The sequence below is a fragment of the Pinus tabuliformis genome, chromosome 9, assembly GCF_031772625.1.
Source record: "Pinus tabuliformis cultivar Carrire ecotype Pingquan chromosome 9, CPIR1, whole genome shotgun sequence".
Classification (NCBI taxonomy): Eukaryota; Viridiplantae; Streptophyta; class Pinopsida; order Pinales; family Pinaceae; genus Pinus; species Pinus tabuliformis.
Window position 1 is genome coordinate 136,045,982 of NC_142307.1, and position 19,655 is coordinate 136,065,636.

Genomic DNA, 19,655 nt, shown 5'->3' on the forward strand with positions numbered 1-19,655 from the left:
CATGGTATTAGATAGATGGTATTAATAAAAACCATGGTATTGCATGTATAAATCCTATATAAAGGATAGAGACTCCCCTCGAGGAGCATCGTGTCTTATTTTGTAATTGAGCCCAGCTCTATTGGAGGAAGAGGCAAGTGAACATTGCTTTCATTTCTGAATAATAAAATATTTGCTGTTATTTCTTATTGTTCTGTGTTCTTGGTATATTTCTTCGCATATTTGGTATTCTGGTATCTTCTTGCAGGTCAAGAGCATAACACATTTTGATAGCACTAACATATTTGGCACTATTCTCTGCCCTACAATACCTGGGTTCCTAATTGTGTCATGTTGATGACTCATAGAAGGACAAGATATGCTCGAGTGCATCCCCATGACCTATTTTGCTCTTGGGAATGGAATTAGATCATGATTTCTAGATTACTTGTGATCTGATCCATGCTAGTCGATGTTGCAGGTTTAGAAACATTGACTAACATGGACCAAATTGCAGATCACCCAGAAAACATATATACTAATTACATCAATATAAATTTTATTTTATTTCTTCTCAGTTCATTGCATGGTTTCCTCATTTTTTTGATCTTTCCCTTTCATAAAAAAAAAATTGAACCCTACTTGCAACGTAAATTACAGAAGTAAACTTCTACTATCCACTATATTATTGACCGTTTGCCAGTGTGAAATACTGTCAAACTCCAAATCCACAGTGGGTAATCCAGGTTGATTTGATAATAAATTATCCTGTTAGGAGCCTTTACCATAAGTTTCCTCCTAGCATTCACTGTAAAATGTAATTGAAGAAATAACATTGATGTTAACAGGTTATATTTAGTAGAAATTGTTGTCTGGGTTATATATGATATTTTCAAAAAAAATAGTTCATATATATGTTATTCTCAAAAAGTTTCAGACCAAACACTATTCAAAAATATCCAATGGCAGTTGCTTTAGTTAGCAGCAGTCAAATTTCAAGTCTACTTGTAACTCAAGGCAAAATTATGAATAAGAAACATCCTCTCAGATTTCCCCGTCCCAAAGTTCTTCCACACTTTTAAATGGACCACGTGTCTCGTTGACAAGAAATTCGCCTCGAATCAACCTTACCTAGAAAACCACATAAGAAAGGGCTTTAAGCCACATACCATAAAAACACAGAAACAAAAAACTCTTTGGAAATGAAAATGATTCACTGATGTTAGGCAAACTACAATGTACATACCTGCTCTATTTCGGAAAACTGATCAAATAATTCTTTAGGGATTGACCAGTCAAATACTTCAAAGTTTGCTTTTATTCTGTCTTCATTGGTGCTTTTTGGTAGGACACTATTGCCAGTTTGTAAACCCCAGCGAAGTGCAACTTGTGCAGGTGTCTTGCCCAACTTCTCTGCCACTTGCTTTAGTATAGGGTGCTCTAACATTTTCACTTTAATCCATCCACTACCTGGAGAACCTAGAGGAGAGTATGCCTGTAACAATTGCGAAAAATATAAATATTCAGATCTAAATTTGTAAACTGAATCCAAAAACGGCACAAGAACTGAAATAAAAACACCATATATTGCAAACAAATAGTATATCCACATTAGTTCCATAAACAAGATAATAACGTTCATTGTGAAGGATTCATTTAAACTGATACTACTTACAGAGAGATGAATATGCTGGGACTTGCAGAATTCACGAAGATTATGTTGCTGCCACATTGGATGGCATTCAACCTGGTTCACAGCTGGCAACACTTTTGCATATTTGAGTAAATCCTGCAACTTTTTCACAGAAAAATTGCTAACCCCAATAGCACGGACTTTGCCAGTATCTACTAGCTTCTCCATTGCCTTCCACGTGCTGGGAATGTCAGCATTTGGCCAGTGCATCTATTGCAATGAAAGAACAAGCATTGTGAAAGAATTTACCAGACAGCTTAAAATTTGAAGCCAAAGGAATCAAATTAATTAATAACGTAGTTAAAAGTTAACGGCACAGACAAGGTAAAGGTCAATATAGTCAAGCTGCAGATCCTGCAAAGTACAATCCAAAGCTTTTGGCACATCTTCTGGGGCGCAATCACTGATCCTGCAGTATAAACAAATAATCACAACATCAAAGATAGAAGCATGATAACATCCTTCCCCAATCTAAATAGCTTAACAACTGCACATCAATTTTAGGAACAAGCACTGCAACATGGATCATGGCAGGGAAAGTAATAGTGAACAGTTTATGTACAGTAACGTGCTTCAAACTTCAAAGATTCTTGACACGTTAAGATCATAGAAGCTTTCCCTCTGATAAGGTAATAATAGCATATAGGAAAAAGAAGCATATGAATACTAAAAACATGGTCACTATAAATATTCATGATTGAGAGGATAAGTGGAGAAATATACCAACATAACTTTTTCAAAGCAGTCTGAACTGCCGCAGCATTAACTCTCTTCTGAATGTAACAAACCGAACCCCCTAGATGCCCTCAAGGAGATGGGGTCACCAAAAAAAACAAGAAAAGCCTTTAAACTAGCTCAAAAGTCTATTCTCAGCTCACGTTCATCTTCTACTTGTCAATAGTCTTTGGGGGATTGGCATCGTACCCTGCCAAGTCATTGGGTATTAACTTTTAGGCACATTCATTGATGTATAACCTCACGTACTACCATTGTTTTATTTAGCTTACTGGTTAATCGCATCATATTTTCTTTGCTATGTGATATATAGCTGGCTCAAAAGCTCCTTTACCAAGCAATATATCGCTGGCTCAAGAGCTTCTTTGCCAAGCGAAATAATGCTGGTTCAAAAATATATTTGCCCCGCAATATATCTCAAAAACTTCTTTATTGCACCTGGAGTCACCATGCCAACAAGCCACTGGAAGGGAGACATTCTTCTCCCCACTACCTTGTTCCCATCGCTCCACAAGTCGACACCTCGGCCATACCCTTGTCACCAAGGGTTATCAGTTATCACTCACCCAATCTTTTCAGAGGCATGATACAGGGTTCAAGATCTTTCATTTAGCCCGACACAGGGTTTCCTCATTTTGAGGGTTCAACTCATGCCCCGATTTCTCCTCAGGCACAACATTTCACAGGTCCAATATCTTTTCGTTGGCCCTGTTACCCACCTACCTGGTGCAAAATTTTCCTTTAGTGATTCTTGTATCCTTCAATTTGTGACAATTGGTCAGATGAGAAAATTCCTAGCTGAATTGAATGACACGATCATGATGACTTGAGAGTTAAAAAAACTAGAGATTCCATTAAAGTGGTGGGACTCTGTGGATAGATATTCCGGTCATAATAATGAGGGAAGATAACAAATCACCTTTTGTGCCAGAAACCATGCGGTCTCTCTTCTTCAAATGGTGCACCTCATATTTTGGAACATTCAACCTCTGGTGGTGTTGTTCAAATGGGAGGTCTTGAGGAATCTGATACTGTATAGGGTATACTCAGGTGTCTATGTTGAGGTAACCAATTGGTCCATTTTACAGAGAGCCAGGTCAAGAACTTGGAACTTGTACCATTCTTGATGTGTTTGTCTCTAGTTCAGTTACAACTCGAGCTCTCATATGTCTAGACTCTGGTTTTGAAAGAGAAATTTGTGGAGTGACCCTTTCTTGTTTAGATTCCTTTCTTGGAGGAAAGCATTTGAATCAATTTGAGTATGGTGTTAACCAATCTGTATGTCTTGGTAAAGCCTGCAAAGGGACATGCACTCTTGCCAAATGAGATTCCCCAAAGACAGTCATTCACCGTCCAATATACCTGCTTCAAAAATGGGTTTGGAAACTATGATATATTTGAGAACAATTGCGAGTAATTCACAATGTTTTGCAACACAAGAAAGAATTATGCCTTGGAGACATTCTTCCAGCACTTAATAAGGGGAAAAAATTTCGGCCTAGTTTCCTTTGACATCAATCATTCTTTCCATGCATGTAACACATACACCATCAAATGGAAGAATCCTGGGTCATTCTGGAACTATTTATCAAAACAAGACCCCTTTGCACTTCAAATATTTATACAGTGTCTGAGGAATTGGCAGCATATAGTGCAGCAGGTCTCAAGTTCATTTAAAAAATAGTGGAGCTGTAGACTCTGTATACACCTTAAGTAAAGATGACAGGATAAGATTGTGTCTGTCCAAGCTGTTGGCAGCCCAAGTGTGTGGGTATTTCAGGGTTATTTTAATTATTCGGAAGCACTATATATGTGTGTGTGTGTGTGTTAAATACTGGAATACAGACCTGCAGCCAACCTTAAGCTTTAAAAATTTGAAAGGAACTTAAGGAGAATTACAGGACCGAACCATACTTGAAGAAATATAAGTCTAGGGCCGACTTGAAGTAAGTTGTGGACAGGGATAACTTGTGTGAATTTTGTAATAAGAGGGCTCTTTTTGGAGACTGTCCGATGTGTCCATGTGTGAAAGAAGCAAGCCCTTGGGGTATTACTTGCATGATTGGTGGCGACCCACCATTTAAGGTGGCGTTGTCATTTTGGAAGCCCACTTGGAGAAATTTGGTTAATGGTTTACATTCCTTATGGCGGAATTCAAGCGTTGAAGGACCTTTTGAGGTTGGATGCTATGAGGTGAGGACCTTTCTAATGATTTGTCTCAACTTGCAGGGCTCATGCCCCTTAAATTCTGTATATATGGCTTGAAAATCCCCTACATTATATTTTTTACAATTATTTAGCTGAGCAAGAGGGCTTTTTACCCCCTCCATAGGCTAGATTAAGGGCTTTCTCTTAGGAAATTAATATTCTATTGTAAAAAGGAGGTTGAGCCTTTCTTGGTATAAATAGAGAGGAACTTCCTCTCAATTTCTCATGGTTGGCTTGGAGCTAGAAATCTCTTAGCAAGTCTGAAATTTCTATAATTTTACTTTTCTCTTAAATTTGGCTATGGATGGATGAATCGAACAACCTCTTGGAAAGGACTTGTTGATGTCTATTGCACTGTTTTCTTGGATGGATATTGGTGAAACTTGGATGAATGCATAATAAGTGGACTTTCTTTGTCTTGGTTATGTTTATGGATGATGGTAAATAAGTATTAAGCAAGTGGTGTGTGGTATTTTATTTGCCATTGGCTCTCTTAAACAAACCCTTCTTCCAAGTCTTTGAGGAAGGAGCAAGTGGGCTCCTTCCCTTATCTCATCATTGAAGATCAAGAAGCTTTGCGTTAACTTTTTAAGGATATTGAGTGGACTTACCCCAGTCTTTTAAACGTAGATCTACTCCAATCCTCTTCAAGTGTGCTGATCCTTAACCCCTTACACCCCCTGAAAATATATTGGCAAGCTAAGGCACTAATCTTCTATCCACCATCACCCTTTTCCGTCTAAAATCAAGTAAACCATTTTGCTGGGATTTGCTCTTCAAGATCACGTCATAATTTCTTTATTGTGTGTGTTTGGGGACCTCTCTTGAGGTTATATTAGTTGACCTAAGTCTTCCAATCAGCCATTTAACCCTTTGAATTCTAACCCAAAAATTACCTTCAGAACCCTAGCAATCCTATCTTAGGGAGAAACACCCCTTGAGTTCGAGGAGTCGGCTAGGAGTCAGAAGAGGGTTGGTAAGGGGACAAATGGCAAGGTCTTCTCAACCTGAGGATTTATTGATGGAGCCTTGAGGCTTGTTGCAAGGTATTTTCACAAGGAGTTTATTTTATACAAGGGATCTATTGTCAAGGAAGAATAATTTTCTTCCAAAACACGCCCTTTCTCTAAAACATGACTTATGTGTTTACAAGATCAATAGGTCAAAGCTTGACCTATAAGATAGCTCTCATAATGATAAAACATAATCAAATACCTCCTTTTTCTCTAAATGTGTGTGAAATGAAGCTCTCCAACATGACATCATCCTCAATCAAAATGTTAAAAGGTCCAAAAGTGCTCCTCACATCAAGACATCTCATCAACGTGAAAGGGTGCATCTCTAAGCCACAACTTTCCAACCATATGTCTAATGATGAAGTCACATGTCATCAATCTAGGGCTTGCAAGGGTGACATTGCAAGCCTAGAGCATGACATCATCATCAAGATAGGGTGTACCAACCCTCCCAAAGCATCTTGAGTCATCATCATCCTTATCTGGGCCTTGGATCGAGGCAACGCCCATCAAGAAGGTGCAAGGCTCTAGGAGCATCTTGGTTCCTCTGGCGTACATCAATACTAGCAACATCCTAGTTTGTGCTTAGCGTTTCAGCCTCTCAAGGTGTAGAATGTATCATACATCCATGTGGGGCTCCTCAAGGGCCAATGCTCATCTATGTGCGCGCAACGTTGTGGTTGCAAGGTCATAAGTGCTCTTATGTTGGGCAAGATGTCCTCTTCAAGGAGTTGTAGAGGTGTCAAGCCATCCCTCAAGGGATATCCAATGCATCTGGGAGAAACCACTTGAGACATACGCTCAACATCATTAGGTAAGGAAACCATAAATAAGTCATAGTGGGCCATATTTAATGCTAGGGGCACCAAATTACTTCACACAAGCCTTGCCTTCAAATGTCTTTATAGATGATGATTTATAAGCAAGTTAGCACACCTATTTTTGGGATGGCTAATCAATAGCCCTATTAGGTGCTTCCAACCCTAAGGGGAAAGACAATTCACATCAATCCACAAGTGCATGGGATAAAGGTGGGTGTGAAATGGGAAAGACTTCAAGAAAGATGCCATTGCCTTGGTACCAAAAGAATGAGGTCCAACATCTTAATTATAATGATAAGAATAGGGGCAATCATGGGGGCCTGAGTTACTCCTTTCCTTAACCTATCTTTACCACCCTTCTAGTGCATCTTTTGCTTTAATGATTTTCTTTTTCTTCCTTGCACAGCGTGGGTTACCAGTTTGCTTGATGCTTTTCAATACCCCTTAAAGATGTAGTGGTTGATCGCTCATCAGAGTTGGGACATTCATAAGTTCCTTTTATATAGATAAAGCACAATATGCTAGGAACCGAGTCATGGCTAAGGAGGAGAGTAGAGATCAAGCTATTCACTTGTCCATGTACTATTATTTGTCCCAACCATCTTTTACATTTTACATTTCTTTCATTTGTGGCTATAGGTGCTTTTACCTTTCTTTCAGTCGCATCAACCTCTTTATGGAAAAGTTTTCAGGCCCTTACTCAAATACAAGGATAAAGGGAGCAAAAACCAATGATAAATGGCAATCAATCCAAAGAATGGATGTGGATATAGGGTTCTAATGTAAGGTGATAAGTATAGATTGCTTTGGGCATGGTATATCAATCAGTGCCTCTTATTTGTGCCCCTCTTCAATAATGGAAAAAAGAGGCCGCAGGGAGGGTCACATTAGACTAAGAGTAAGGGGATAACTTCCTAGGTGAAGCATGGGAACAAGGATATAATTAAGAGCATTCAATCATCGGTGAAAAATTGGACAACCCAAATTTCTACTGCAACAACTGATTAAGTCTCTTCTATTTGTTAAATTACTAAAAAAATTATTTACTGCATCCTACAACAAATACCTAAACTAATACACTACAGTCTTCACCAATTAAATTAGATGCGAAAACAAGAAAGTGAACAAGAAAGAAATATACAACACATGACACCATTATTTTTGTACAAACGTCCCCAGAAAAAACCAATGCAGGAAAACCAGTGCAACAGTTGAGGGTTTTAATTATTATGTAGTAGTAAATGTGAGTACAATTCATTGGATGCCCAACTGGCTATCTGATACAGAGAGAAACTGGCAAAAAGGTTAGTGAGAGAAATATCACATTGTTCTGGGAGATTCAATTATAATCAAGGGCTTGCTGACTGGCCCTACGCTACCTCTACGCAGCTTCTACGTCAACCCTACGCATAACTGCGACACTCTGGCTGGGCTCAACGTCAATCCTTCTCTTGACCTCCCGCTGACTGGAAATTTGATCTCCAGGCCTTCCAGTCTCACACCCCAGATTCCTGCAAAGAATCTCGTCTCTCCTAGCTGGAATTCGAACTCCCTCTGAAGCTCTGTGCTACCTCACTGAACTGTTCTCTGCCATCTCTGCCTTGCAATCCCCAGATTTGGAAATCTTCCTCTGGTCTACTATCCCCGCCCCTCACTGCAAGAAATCACCTTGATCGATTCTCTAGCAACTATTGTGTTGCCCTCTCTGAGATCTCTTGATCTCTCTCTGATGTATCTTCCAAATTCCCATCAAGCCTCTTCTTATAATCTTCTCATTGAGAACCAACGGCCCAGATCAGATTCTAATCAATGGCTCAGATTATTTTGGCTTGATCCTCGTCTTCTTCTAGAAGTTTCACCCCGAGTTTAATTAATACCCTTTAATTATTTTAATTTCCTAAGTTTAGACTTAGGCCTCCATTAAAAATAATTAATTATTTTAATAAAACCTTCTCCGGGTGGAATTTCCCAAAACGATTTTTGGGTATTGTGGAATGCATGTGATCTAGCCTCCCTGCAAATTTTGAGGCTTAGAGCACATCCAATGCTACCAGAAATTAACACTTCCTCTTAGCGAGGAATGTGCTCTAGTAATGCAACCTGCTGAAGCATCACGCTTCTTTGTAGCATCTCCCTTTGCGTTGCTAATGTCTGACATCACTGTGCACCAACTACTGCGCAAATGCTACATATGTACTGTTGTTGACCCTGCCACTGCCAACACTGCATTTGCACTGCAACCCTTGTAAATGCTACATCTGCATTGTTGCTGGCCCTACCACTCCCAACGCTACATCTGCGCTGAAACCTTCTCCAACTGTTGTTGCTACTATATCAGCAACGGAAAAAACATCCAAAATTACTAAACAGGTGTTCAGTATGATGCTTCTGCTGCTAGAGTTCTGACTGCTACTAGTCTCTGCGTTGTCATTGAAGCCACTGCGTTGTTGTTGACTCTGCTCTATGCCAACTACACTGTTGTCAACACTAGCTCTGCGTTGCTCTGATTCTGGTGCTCCTAGCCACTGCAACTATCACTCCGGCACTCCTCTGCACCAACTGACACTGGTCCATCCTGCTACTTCTGTTCTAGGCTCCCATAGCAAGGTATTGATCCGAGAGGTGGACTCCTCAAGGATTCTGCCCATCTGCAGTTCTTTCGAACTACAGTACTAGATCAACCCACCTCTCCACTGGAGGTATCTGGGCAACCATGGAAAACTCCTCAATCTTTGCCGATGCAGCCTTCGGATCATGCTTCTCGTCTTTGTCCTTCTTCTTGAGAGGACACTGTGTAGTGTAGTGACCAAGTTCACCACACCGGAAGCACTCGATCTTCGAGACGTCCTTCTTCTGCCTTCGTTGCTCATGCTGCCCCTTAGATGCAAAGGTTGCATTCTCTTCCTCCTCCTTAGGCTTCGTCCCACTGCTGCTGCTACTACTATCAAGATTGCACTTGACAAAGTCTCTCCTCATCTCTTCCTACTGAAGAACTGATCCGGATTTAAACAGGAACGCAATAAAATACAGAGATAACCATAAAGACAGATATGCAGCGGAAATAATACCTCAATTCATTACTGTAAAATACTGAAATATGCTTACAAACAGAAATGAAAATAAACCAGCTAGGGCGATGGTAGCTTATCTCTGAGAAGAGATGTGGTGGCTACATGCCTCTGAACTGTCTTACAATGAGGCTCGAAGGCCTATTTATTGTTGAGAAACAATGGAAAACCCTTCACATTCCAAAACCTAACCCTAGAAGATGAAACGCCAAATTGTGGGCCACGTTTTTGGGTAAGTTGGTACATCAACTTCCCGGGGTCGCGAATTGGTCGTACTATCTCCGTTTGACGTGCATGATAGCCCGTTGGAAAGATCTCTCCGAGGACTACAACGAAAAAGACTATTTTTATCAGAAAAATCGCTGGCGGTGGATTTCCCAAAAAACGTCGTTTAGGGTCTCAAAAGTCAAAACGGCTCCAAAAAACGTCGTTTAGGGCCTCAAAACGGCTCCAGAAGTTTAGGACCCGAAAAACTGCTAAAAATAGTAAACTGTGCTATAATTAAGGAAACTGAAAAAAACTGTAAGAAGCACTAGAGGGGATCCAAGTGGAATTAGCGGGTGGCCACCAATATCCACCTGGATCAAGAACGGCCCACATCCCTTCCCAATCTGGCAATCTCTCTCTTCCCAGGATGTTCTGGACAAACACTTGCCACTCTTCTGAGACTGAATTTAGGACCAGCCTCACCATCTCGGTAGGCTGAGGTGTTGACCCCACAGTTTCCAACGAGTCTCAGATCTCCTGAAGCTTCGTAAAGAACGGATCAATGCATTCCCCCTTCTACATCTGCTCCAAGTACATCTTTCGTTGCTCGAAAGATCCTTCGTATAGCGTGGCCAAAGCTTCCCACATTTACCAGTAGTATCCTTGCCGGCAATGTGACAGACCATATGATCCCTCACTCCATCGAGGATCAACCTCTTGGCCTTCACCATCTTGGCCTTGTACTTCTTGAGCGGATCTGGATCTACGGATACAACTACCACACTATCGACGTAGGTTTTGAGATCGCGCTCATCCAGAAGGCATGAGATCCTTGCCTTCCAGATCACATAGTTGGATGCTCCCTCCAACCAATCCTAATCTCGCAACCCATTCACTGCCATCTCTGCCAACGAACTGTCGAGCTACCTCCTCTCTTCTCTGCGCAGTACCAGGCTAGCCTACGCACTCCCTACTGGAGTTAGTAGATCAGCTCCTCTCTATTGTGGCTCAGCACTTGAGAAATCAGACTTTTTGGCTAGAAGTCCTCTAAGGAAGAATTCCCTCCACAATGTCTCCTTCTTCCTTCTGATGCTTTTCTGCCCTAGCAACTGCTGCAGAAAATTGTGTCTCACCAGAAAACTTCTCTGCGTTGAAGCTTCTGTGCTGCTCCCTCTGTCACTGGAAAACTTTGATCTGGAAATCTTTCTCTTTATCGACTCACTCAAAGAAGGATTTTCCCACGAAAATTTTGCCCTCCTGGCCTGGACTGCGCAATCCCTCTAGGGATTTGATTTGCTGCCTACGCAGCACTTCGACTTCCCTCCTCTTCAGCGTTGGGTGCTTCTAGCTCTACTCTCTTGCTTTACCTGCTCTCTGATACTATGTGAAAATTTGGAAGACCCAAATTTCTACCGTAACCACTGATTAAGTTTCTTCTATTTGTTAAATTACTAAACAAATTATTTACTGCATCCTATAGCAAATACCGAAACTAATACACTGTAGTCTTCACCAATTAAATTAAATGCAAAAACAAGAAATTCAGCAAGAAATAAATACACAACACATGACACCATTATTTTTGGACAAATGTCCCTAGAAAACCCAATGCGGGAAAACCAATGCAACAGCCGAGGACTTTAATTATTATGCAATAGTAAATCTGTGTACAATTTGTTGGATGCCCAACTGGCTATCCAATACAGAGAGAAACTGGCAAAAATGTTAGTGAGAGAAATCTCACACTGTTCTAGGAGATTCAATTTTGATCAGGGGCTTGCTGACTGGCCCCACGATGCCTCTGTGCAGCTTCTGCGTCAACCCTACGCAGAACTGTGTCACTCTGGTTGGGCTCTGCGTCAATCCCTTCGCTGACCTCCTACTGACTGGAAATTCGATCTCCATGCCTTTTAGTCTCACACCCTGGCTTCCTGCACTGAATCTCGTCTCTCCTAGCTGGAATTCGAACTCCCTCTGAAGCTCTTTGCTGCCTCACTGAACTGCTCTTTGCCTTCTCTGCCTTGCACTCCCTGGATCTGGAAAGCTTCCTCCGGTCTACTATCCCTACCCCTCATTGCAAGAAATCATCTTGATCGATTCTCTAGCAGCTGTTGTGCTGCCCTCTCTAAGAAATTAGATCTCTTGATCTCTCTCCGATGTATCTTCCAAATGCCCATTAAGCCTCTTCTTATAATCTTGTCATTGAGAACCAACGACCAAAATTAGATTCTAATCAAATGGCTCAGATTATTTTGGCTTGGTCCTCATCTTCTTCTGGAAGTTTCACCAACAATTTAATTAATACCCTTTAATTATTTTAATTTCCTAAGTTTAGACTTAGGCCTCCATTAAAAATAATTAAGTATTTTAATAAAACCTTCTACAAATGGAATTTCCCAAAACGATTTCTGGGTATTGTGGAATGCATGTGTCCTAGCCTCCCTGCAAATTTTGAGACTTAGAGCACATCCGATGCTACCAGAAATCAACATCATCCAACTCAACCTGTGATTCATATTAGAATGCTTTTAACATTAAATGAAAGCACGTGATTACAGAAATGGTTAGTGTACCTTATAATACATGACCCACCTTCCCTCAAGAAGTATTCTAGATGGAAGAATAGCACTGGCTGAAGCATATGTGAAGTGTTCTGAGTCATAACTATTTGTGGTTCATCATGGGGATGTTGGGTGGCAAGCTGATTAAATAGAAGAAAAATTTTCTCCGAGGGGTTACCCACTCAAGTGGGTAACAGGATATATCATACCTCGGATTTCACTGTAGGAAAGGCATGTATCTAGGCTAGTATATGGCTTGTTCCAAAGGATTTAGTAAAGCTATAAAACCCTGTATTCAAGGTACACTATAATTAGTTAAAGAACCCTTCAAAATCCCAATTTCAACCAAGTGCAAGACCCCATTATAAGGCTTTTAACGAAGCCTACCAACAATTGAATGTAACGCCTTATTATAAGGCTAGATCCAAACGCTTCCAAGGGTGCTCATGAGGCTTTTCCAAGGCCATGAAAAGATAGTTCCAAGAGGCTTCTATGAGCCTTGAATTGAAGTTGTGCAAGGCTGATTACAACGCATACTAGTGAAGGCAAAAAATCTTAGTTTTAAGACCTTGAAGAGCCTAAAACACTCTTGTTTAAAGCCTCACTCTAAGCTTCAAGAATGAGGTCACCTCCTCATCATGTAAACTACTCCAACCACCCCCTATTTAATAGTGTAAACTACTCCAACCACGTTCCCTCCACCCCCCCCCACCCTCTTTTGTAGTGAACACTTATTCTTGTTAGCAAAGTGTATATACAACATAGTATCAATATATGTGCTCACACAACATTTAAAGGCATTCTCCACAATTGAATATATCAACCAATGGAGATTACCCTTATCCACCCACAAATAACCATACCATTATCATATCCATCCCAATGTTGCATGAAGCAAGGATGAGGCAGGTGCATTTTTTGGAAGCAAAGCATCCTGAAAACGTTTATACACACACACACACACACACACACACTATGTCACAAGGTTCGTCAAACTTTAACCTTGAGGTTCAAATTTTGGCGAACCTTTAAAAAATTTCAAGGTTTGGCAAACCTCATTTGAATCTCATCTAAAAATTCGAACTCAAACTGAACCTAACCCAAACCATGTGACATTATATATATATATATATATATATATAAACATCCAAATGACAAATTAGTTGTAGAATATATGAAAACATGCATATTTGTACATAAATCAAAATGTAAATGGCATCCATAGTACATTAATGATTAATTATTCGAGCATCAACCATCTAGATTCTAGCAATTACAAGCAAACATCAAATTTTTACGCATATCGCAGACGATAGAAAGTGAAAAGTATCAAATTTTTAAGCATATAAAAAAAGTAACAAGGTAATGACTTGATGAAGATGGATGGTGAAGGAGAGAGGAATGATGGAAACGAAAGCCGACGAGCTCGATGGTGGGTTGGGGTTTTCATTGAATTTTTTACTGCAGTTTTTACTGAACCAAGCGCGGATTGCTCACGGTTTGTCTGTCAACTGGTTTCCCCCTTTGCCTCGGGGTTATTCAAAGTTGGTTTTATATTATTTCACTCCTCGTCCATGGTGTTCCTTGTCGCTAACCGTCGCGGCCTCTCGAGGGTTTTTTCGTTCTTTACTGCTTGTTGCTTGGGTGGTTACCTTAGGTTGTCACGGGTTTTGGCAGCACTGTCAGCGACTGAAGATAATCCTCCACGGGGTTTCATTCCAACGTTTACAGTTTCCCCTCGCATTGTTTCATCTGACGATTTTTTCAGTTTAGGGTCGCCCTCTAACCCTGGTCAGTGGGCACAAGGGTTCCTCTACGGCTTTCTCGGAACGGCCCCACAAATTTATCTACGGCAGCTGTCAGTTGAATGGAAGAACAGCTTCTTGATTATTCTTCAAACTCGCTGGCTCCAGAAGACATCTAGGTCAACTACTCACACCCGTCAACTGCCGAGTCTACACCGAAAGGTAACTGCTTACTGGCCCCTCAGGTAATGGAACTTACCTCACTCTTCGATATGGAGGTCTCTCTTCAAGACTTGGGCAACTCTCATCCAGTGGTGGCTGCGTCAGGAGGTCTTTTTAGTTCGGGCGAGGGTGTTGAATCGCCTTTCCTTTCCATTCCCTCTCCCTCTAAGCTCCAAGAGTGGTCTCGGGCTCTCCCAACTCTCTCAATCCCTCACGGTGGTACAGGCATCTCGGTGGGGGCACCTAGTGGTTCTCTACTCGCTTCGCAAGGTTTTGACGCTCAGGCTGGACCCCTGGACTCAATGCCTACAAGCTCAGCACACCTTCCCTCGGTCCCAGTTCCACCCTCGGGGTTTTTCAGTGGTATTTTAAGGACTGATATAAACACGGAGGAGAACAGGTCCTCAGACTCTGACAACAACGTTCCTGAGGAGGGCGCCCCGGCCGCTCTTCCACCATCCCATCATGAAAAGAAGAAGTCAAAGCTCTCCAAGATCCGTGAAAGAAACAGGTGACTAGTTTTTGGAGCTGGCATTACTATGGCTCAGGCTGCCCTTACAGAAAGCACTATGCTCGTGGGTAGGGTTCGAGGCAGAAATTACACTCCAGTATGGCTGCAGAAATGGACCGGCTCAACTTCCTGGTATCATCACCCTATCACGAGGATGGTTCACCCTGATTTTTGCCCAGCCTGTTCAGGTCGATTGGGTGCTAACTAGATACTGGCACATTGAAATGGCTCCGGTGTTGCTAAAGCATTGGTCTCCGTTGTTTGATCCGAACAAAGAAAATCTGGGTGCTGGGTCGATTTGGGTTCGTTTGTTGGGTCTACCACTCCAGTTTTGGGCAAACAAGGTCTTCAGAGTCATCAGTGATGATTTAGGGGTATACCTTGATCATGATCGGGCTTATCAGGATACGGGTTGCTTGGCTTTGGCCCAAATTTTGGTACATCTTGACACCAGAGAGGGCCTGGTGGAGAGCTACCTGCTTCAAATGGGGGATGTTACGCACACCGAGATTTTGGATTATGAATGCCATGAGGTGGGTCATTTATATAAGGATTGCCCTCTTCTATCTGGGGCACAACAGGAACCACCCAAAGCTTTGGTCTCAACCAGCACTCAAACAGTGGACTCGAACTTTCCCTCTCCGGAGGCGCAACCTGTGGTTATGGAGCCGCAGATGCTGGGTGCGCAAGTACCTACCTCTCAGCCAACCTCTTCGACTGTCGTGATTGCACTCACTAGCCCTCGGGTTCGTGACTCGGCCTTTGCAGGTACTTCTTCCCCCCCTTCTCCTATGATTACTGTTGATTGTATGGTTTCTGATTCTGTTTCTACTTCTTTATGTTCTGGGTTGCTCCCTAAGTCTAGCAAGTTGTGCTCCCCGGTGTGTCTGATTCTCCCAGCCCCTCCCTCCTTCCCAAAATCATCACCTGCAACCAGCTCGATGTTGTCCGTCCCTAGTCAGGGGGGGGAGCCCAACCTACAGTGGCTACCAACAATATTTTCTCCGCTCCCTTCCTGCCTCTCAGTCCCCGACCTTCGGTCTAGAAGCGGATCCCCTTTCCCCCATCCCTTTAAAACCACCCCGCAGCAAACAGTCCAAAATCTCCAAAGCCATTAAGAGGGCCAGTGTGGAAGTGGCTTCGGGAGTGCAACATCCCATCGATTGGGTCCTTAGAGCAAAGGGTAACCCACTTTCTGATCTCCCATGAAGTGCCTCTCCTTCAACTGCAGGGGTTTAGCCAGCCCGGAAAAAAACTGGCTTTAAAAAGGCTCTGTCTGTTAGAGCGTTTCAATGTCATTTTCTTGCAAGAAACCCTTGGAGAAGGGAGTTTGGTCAATTCTTTGCTTATGAGCTTCCTCCCTGATTGGGAGTTCCACTTCCTAGATGTCTGAGGTCGTTTTGGAGGCTGTGCTTTGGGTATTAATAAAAGAACCCTATTTCTTCACAATGCTTGGGGAGGGGAGGGCATTCTGGGTGTTGACATTACCTCCTCGGAGTTAAACAGGCCTTTTAGGCTCATCAACATTTATGGGCCATGTCACAACAGGGAACATTTTTGGCACAGTCTCTTGGACGCTGACTTTATGCAAGTCGATAACCTGATTATTGGAGGAGATCTTAATTTTTCATTAGGATTGGCCGAATCTTGGGGTTGTCAGGCTCAAAGTGATCACCTCTCAACTTTTTTCGAAAATCTATTGGATTCACATGATCTCCTTCCCTTTGGGGCGCTTGCTAGGAGGCTCAATCGTTTTTTGATAAAGGCCCTGCTCCTCACCAGCTTGAACCTCTTCCACCAGTGGGTGGGCTCGGGTGGAATTTCGGATCATTCCCCTATTTTTTTGGAGATCAGGGATAACAATTTTAAACCCCTGGCACCCTTCAAATTCAATCCGAATTGGCTTCCTGAAGCAGATTTCGTAAATTAGTCACTGATTCGTGGATTCATTGTCATCTTGTCGATCATCTCTCCTTGAATAAGGTATTCTCCAACAATTTGTCTCGCATTAAATCTAAAACTATCATCTGGGCTAGGGAGAAGCGAAGAAGAGATGAGGCCAATCTCCTTGAGATTGAGGAAGCCCTCAAAAATCTGGAAGTGTCCAGGATTGCTTGTTTTGCTTCAGAGGGAACAAAGGCCCATTTAACTCATCTGGAGTCGGAAAGATCCAGATTATTGCGACAAAAAGAAGACCTCTGGAGGCTCAAGAGAAGAGCTCTTTGGTTACAAGCAGGTGATGAAAACTCCAAATTTTTTCACAACTTTGCTCGTGGGAGAAAAGCAATCAACACTATATGGGAGTTGCAGGATCAGGCTGGCAGAAAGGCTAATAATTTTGAGCAGTTGGCCGACATGGGAGTTCGTCATTTCAGCAAAATTTTCAAAGCCCCCATTGGTGTTACCCTTCCAGAAATCCTTCGAACAGCAGAAGCTCTACCCAGATTTGTTGACCCTGATGAATCAGAGTCATTAAACTCCCCGGTCACTAGAGGGGAACTGGAGGCTGTGCTGAAATGTTTCAAAAGGGACAAAAGTCCAGGTCCGGATGGGTGGCCGGTGGAATTTTACAACTCCTTTCTGGATCTTATTGGCAACGATCTACTACTGGTCATAGAGGAATGTAGAAGCTCAGGCCGAATGTTTGGGAGTTTTAATGCGACCTTCTTGGCCCTCATCCCCAAATCAAACAACCCCTCATCCTTTGATGATTTTCGCCCTATTTCCCTTTGCAACAGTATCTACAAAATCATTGCTAAGATCATCTCTCTCCGAATTAAACCTTTTCTTTCTCGAATGATCTCCCTGGAGCAGTTTGCCTTCCTCAGTCAACACCAAATTCATGAAGCTATAGGAACAGCTCAGGAAGCCCTCCATTCAATCAAAAAGCAGAATATAAAGTCCATCATTCTCAAAATCGACCTCTCCAAAGCTTTCAACAGGGCTAGTTGGACCTTTCTTCAGCTCACTCTTATTCATATATGTTTCCCCCATGCCTTTGTCGCCTGGATTATGTGTTGTTTCACTTCTGTTTCCTTTAGTGTTCTCATAAATGGTGTTGCCTCCGGTTTCTTTCATGCGAAACGCAGGCTAAGGCAGGGATGCCCTCTTTCCCCCTTACTCTTCCTCCTCATTATGGAAGGTTTTAGCAGACTGATTAAAAATGCTCGTGTGGTTGGAGATCTGGGGGGTGTCCAAATTTCAGACATGATCACTCTCTCCCACCTTCTATTTGTTGATGATATACTTGTTTTTCTAAATGGCTCTATTCGTGACTCACAAGTGTTCAAGAATATCCTTTCTCTCTTTTGTAAAGCAACAGGTATGGAACCAAATTATGCGAAGTCCTCGATTATATTTGTAACTTGCCTTCCTAATGAGGCAAGATTCGCATCACAATTGTATGCCTATGTTTGTCACGAGCTGGATGCAGGTTTAAAATATTTAGGCTTCCGCCTGAAGCCGAATGGATACCGTATTTCCGATTGGGCTTGGCTCCTAGCAAAAATCGAAAACAGAATCAATATTTGGCAGCAGCGCTGGCTCTCCAGAGCGGGTCAACTCACCCTTATAAAAGTTGTTCTGGAGGCTATCCCTATTTACTGGATGTCACTGGCTTGGATCCCTAAAGGTATCTTAAAAAGAATCCAACAAATCTGTTGCCGCTTTCTCTGGAGGGGCCAAAATATAGGAAGATTTTTGCTTGGGTAAGTTGGGACCAGATTGCCAAGCCCAAAAAGTTGGGGGGATGGGGCATAAAAAATCTACAGTTATTTTCAAGGGCTCTTGCGGCAAAAATGGGTTGGCATATTATCAATTCTCAAAGCCTTTGGCAGCAGGTTATGTATTTCAAATATATCTACCCCCTCCCAATGTTGGATTGGATCCGCAGGCCCATCCTTCCCCTGACTGGTGCTTCTTTAATCTGGAAGGCTATTACCCAATCCCTTCCCATCATAAAAAACGAGCTGGCTTGGAAAATTGGTCAAGGCACTCAGGTGAGATTAGGCACGGATGCCTGGGGTGGATGTGGTAATTCCCACATTCTTCCTCATGATCTATGTCATTTTCTTTCAAGGTCTGGTTTCACTCATCTCTCACAGATTGTTGTTGTGGGTCATGATCAATGGATGCCCCAGCGTTGGATGGACCATCGGGACTTAAACATCCCAGATAGATGGATTGAGGACTGGCAATGTTTCATTGGGGCTCTTGAGAATGCCAATATAAGATTATCTGACCAGGAAGATGTGCTCATTTGGGCCACAGACCCTCACAGTAGATACACTCCCAAAGCTGGTTATTTGGCAGCTATGGCCGCTCGGGAAATGGGTGATAGCATTTGGTGGTGGCGTCATCTCTGGAAATTAAAAGCCCCCCCAAAAGCAAGACTGTTCATGTGGTGCATTCTCTCGGAAAAAGCCCCAACTGAGTTAATCCTCAGACACCGAGCCTTCCATGGTCCCTCAAGATGTTGTCTCTGCAAAGAGCAAGAAGAGGACACAAACCACCTGTTTCTGTCCTGTCCGATGACGGTTGGTTTCTAGGCTAGTATTACAACAAGTCTGAATTTGCCGACGATCTGGTCTGGTCTGGGAAAAATGTTGGGGAGGCTTGGCATAATTGGTGGAACAGGGCCATCACTCACAAAGCTAGAAACCTTCCCCTGATTGTTTGTTGGGGTATCTGGATCAACAGAAATAGGAATATCTTCCTAGACTGCCCGTCAACTGGTTAACTTCCTGTATAAATTCTTTAGCCATTTACAATTTGATCCCAGACGATCCGAACAACAACCCTCCTTGGGTTATCTCTCCTGAATCTATCGACTTCAATTTCCCATGGGGATATTTTGATGGTTCGGCCCAAGCTGAGGTTGCGGGGGAGGG

General features: G+C 42.4%; 1 protein-coding gene across 5 annotated transcripts in view; it reads right to left on the bottom strand.

Annotated features, from left to right (window-relative positions):
• Positions 1–814: 814 nt before the first annotated feature.
• The window catches only part of LOC149147469 (NADPH-dependent aldo-keto reductase, chloroplastic-like), a 118,820-nt gene continuing 99,979 nt past the window's right edge, over positions 815–19,655 (bottom strand). For all 5 annotated transcript variants that reach the window (XM_089445257.1, XM_089445260.1, XM_089445256.1 and 2 more), the window contains exons 5-8: positions 1,994–2,081; positions 1,655–1,882; positions 1,226–1,474; positions 815–1,110 (exon numbers count right to left, since the gene is read on the bottom strand). In XM_089445257.1, coding sequence (XP_089301383.1) covers positions 1,024–1,110; positions 1,226–1,474; positions 1,655–1,882; positions 1,994–2,081 — 652 coding nt within the window. In that variant the 3' untranslated portion in view covers positions 815–1,023. The remainder of the gene's footprint in view (positions 1,111–1,225; positions 1,475–1,654; positions 1,883–1,993; positions 2,082–19,655) is intronic.